At 70.9% G+C, this 2,950-nt stretch overlaps 2 protein-coding genes across 2 annotated transcripts in view; one reads left to right on the forward strand and one right to left on the reverse strand.

Moving 5' to 3' along the window:
- Positions 1-226: 226 nt before the first annotated feature.
- Positions 227-1,684, forward strand: TUFM (Tu translation elongation factor, mitochondrial; the record flags this gene model as incomplete). Its single annotated transcript, XM_085321408.1, has 5 exons — positions 227-500; positions 585-689; positions 761-912; positions 987-1,106; positions 1,180-1,684. Coding segments are annotated over 5 exons (825 nt in total), but the record flags the coding sequence as incomplete, so codon positions are not given.
- Positions 1,603-2,950, reverse strand: part of ATXN2L (ataxin 2 like) — a 9,559-nt gene continuing 8,211 nt past the window's right edge. The window contains exons 20-22 of the mRNA XM_085321403.1: positions 2,707-2,930; positions 2,120-2,309; positions 1,603-2,045 (exon numbers count right to left, since the gene is read on the reverse strand). Of these exons, the coding sequence (XP_085177529.1) occupies positions 1,996-2,045; positions 2,120-2,309; positions 2,707-2,930 (464 nt within the window). The 3' untranslated portion in view covers positions 1,603-1,995. The remainder of the gene's footprint in view (positions 2,046-2,119; positions 2,310-2,706; positions 2,931-2,950) is intronic.

Below are 2,950 nucleotides of genomic sequence, written 5' to 3' on the forward strand. Positions count from 1 at the left end.
CCCTCACAGTGAGCCTGGCCCCGCCCCCCCAGCCTTGGCCCTATCCCCGGTCCCTACAGGTGAGCCTAGGCCCCACCCCTCTGCATGGCTCCGCCCCCTGAGCCCTGCAGCTGGGCCTGGCTCCGCCCCTGCTCTAGGTGCCGCCCTGGAGGTGAGGCCTGGCCCCGCCTCCTGCTGAAGGCTCCACCCCCATCACAGGCTCCGCCCCACACATCTTCCCCCATAGCCTGAGCTTGTGCCCCTCTGTGCCCCCTCCGTGTCCTGTGGCCTGTCCCTGTTCAGCCCCTGCTGTGCCCCACAGCCTGCCTCTCCGTTCCCCCCGCTCTGCCCCCCTGCTGACCCCACCCCACCCCACTGCGCCCCACAGCAGCGGGACCCCGAGCTGGGGCTGAACTCGGTGCTGAAGCTGCTGGAGGCCATCGACACCCACATCCCGCTGCCCGTCCGCGACCTCGACAAGCCCTTTCTGCTGCCCGTCGAGTCCGTCCACTCCATCCCCGGTAGGTCCTGCCCCACGGCGGCCTCATGGCGACCTCCCCCCCGCCGAGCCAAGCCCTGACCAGCCCCCCTGCTCTGCCCCACAGGCCGCGGCACGGTGGTGACGGGGACGCTGGAGCGCGGTACCATCCGCAAGGGCGACGAGTGCGAGTTCCTGGGCTACAACCGTAACCTGCGGACGGTGGTGACGGGTAGGCGGCCGCCCCGCGGCCCGTCCCCGCAGCACGGCGGCCCCACGGCGCTGACCCCCTTCTCCCCACAGGCATCGAGATGTTCCACAAGAGCCTGGAGCGGGCGGAGGCCGGGGACAACCTGGGGGCGCTGCTGCGGGGGCTCAAGCGGGAGGACGTGCGCCGTGGCATGGTCATGGGGAAGCCCGGCTCGCTGCGGGCCCACCAGAAGGTGGAGGCGCAGGTGTGCGAGGCGGGGGGCGGCCGTGGGGCGGGTGCGCCATGGGGCAGCCCCTGACGCCCGCCCCCGCCCCCCAGGTTTACATCCTCAGCCCCCAGGAGGGGGGGCGGCACAAGCCCTTCGTCGCGCACTACATGCCCGTGATGTTCTCCCACACCTGGGACATCGCCTGCCGCGTGCTGCTGCCGCCGGACAAGGTAGGGAGAGCCCCGGCCCCACGGCGCGACCCACGGCACCGCCCCCCCCCCTCACCCTTTCCCCGCCCCACAGGAGATGGTGATGCCGGGCGAGGACACGCAGCTGAGCCTCATCCTGCGGCAGCCCATGGTGCTGGAGCAGGGCCAGCGCTTCACCCTGCGCGACGGCTCCCGCACCATCGGCACCGGCGTCGTCACCAAGACGCTGCAGCTCGGCCCCGAGGACGAGGCCATCAACTGGGGGTAGCGGGCGGCCGCCGTGGAGCCACAGGTGGGGGGTGGCCGCCGGCGGGGGTCCCCAGGCGCCAACGGGGGTCCCCAGGCGCCGGCGGGGGGGCCGCACAGCCGGCGGTGGACGGGGGACGCACAGCCGGCGGCGGGCGGAGGCGACGCCGCACGGCCCCCGCCCGTTAATAAAGGTCTGGAAACGCGGCCGCGGCTCCGGCTGTCTCTGGGAAGGGCTCGCGGCGCCCCACACACGCACCCCAGTCCCGGCTGAAGTTAGTTTAAGATTTTATTTTTTTTTTTTAATTTTTAAATATTTTTTTTAACGTAATAAAAAGTCCGAGTGTGGCGTCGCGGCGGCTCCTTTGTTCGAGTTAACGGGGGAGGGACGGGGGAAGCGGAGACCGAAAAACTTCTCTGCTTTAGCGGCCCGATTCTTGCTTTTGGTTGGGTGTTTGTTTTTCGCCTTTCTTTTTCTTTCCCTCAGTTATAAATAATAGAAAATAAAACTTGGGGGTCTCCGGGAGCGGGGGGGGGAAGGAAGGGGCGGAGCGGCGGCCCCTTTTCCCTCCCCCCCCCCGCGCTCCCCCAGACGAACGCAAAGGAAAAGGTGCTTGGTCGAGCCGGCGGGCCGGGCCGGGTCAGGCTGCCGCTGGGGCGGGCGTCAGTTCCCCGGGGGGTGGAAGGGGAGCTGCTGGGACGGGTGAGACTGGACTGCAAGGAGAGGAGACGGCGGGTGAGCGCCGAGGGGGGCACCCGCCGCCCCCCCCGCCCGTCCCCCGACTCACCTTGGTGGTGCCCGATGTAGGTGTAGGGCGAGGGGGTGGAGGCCGAGAGGGCCGGCACCGCGCTCTGGGGCACCCCGCCCTGGGGGGGCCCCCCGTGGCTCTGTGGGGGGTGGAGCAGCATCACCTGGGGCGGGTGGGGGGCCCCCGGGTGGGGGGGCGGCGCCGCCGGGAGCCCCGTCTGCACGTGGGCCTGCAGGGAGGGCGGCGCGGAGCCGCGGACCCCCGTTAACCGTCGCAGCCCCCGTTACGTCACGTCCGTTAGCCGTCGCGACCCCCGTTAACTGTCGCGGACCCCCGTTAACCGTCGCGTCTGTTAGCTGCCGCGCTGCCCGTTAGCTGTTGTATTTGTCACCTGTTGGTTGTCGCTCGTTGTGCACCGTGCTTCCCGTTGCTATCGGGTCGCCGTCGCCTATCGCATCCTGCTGCCCGTCGCGTCCCCACTGCCTGTTGCACGCTGCGTCCCCCACCACCCGCCACGTTCCCTCTGTCACCCACCACCCCCGTCACCTGCCACATCCCGTCAACCGCTGCAGTCACCCGCCGCGCCCCCGGCACCCGCCACGTCCCGTGGCGCCGCCGCGGCCCACCTGGGTGACGTGGGCCATGTTGGAGTAGCCGTGCTGGAGCTGCTGGTGCGCGTGGATGGCGTAGACGGCGGCCTGCTGGGGGAAGCTGCTCTGGGGCGACTGGGCGCCGGGCCCGGGGGTGATGGAGGGCGGCGTGGCCGTCAGCGTGGCCGCGTGGTAGAGGCTCTGCTGCTGCTGGGCCCCCCCGAGGTGCGGGGGCTGCCCGGCCTGGTGCTGCCGGCGGCGGGGCACAGGCGGGGCCGTC

This window comes from Rhea americana, unplaced genomic scaffold (assembly GCF_003343005.1).
Source record: "Rhea americana isolate MKP2758 unplaced genomic scaffold, rheAme1 scaffold_692, whole genome shotgun sequence".
NCBI lineage: Eukaryota > Metazoa > Chordata > Aves > Rheiformes > Rheidae > Rhea > Rhea americana.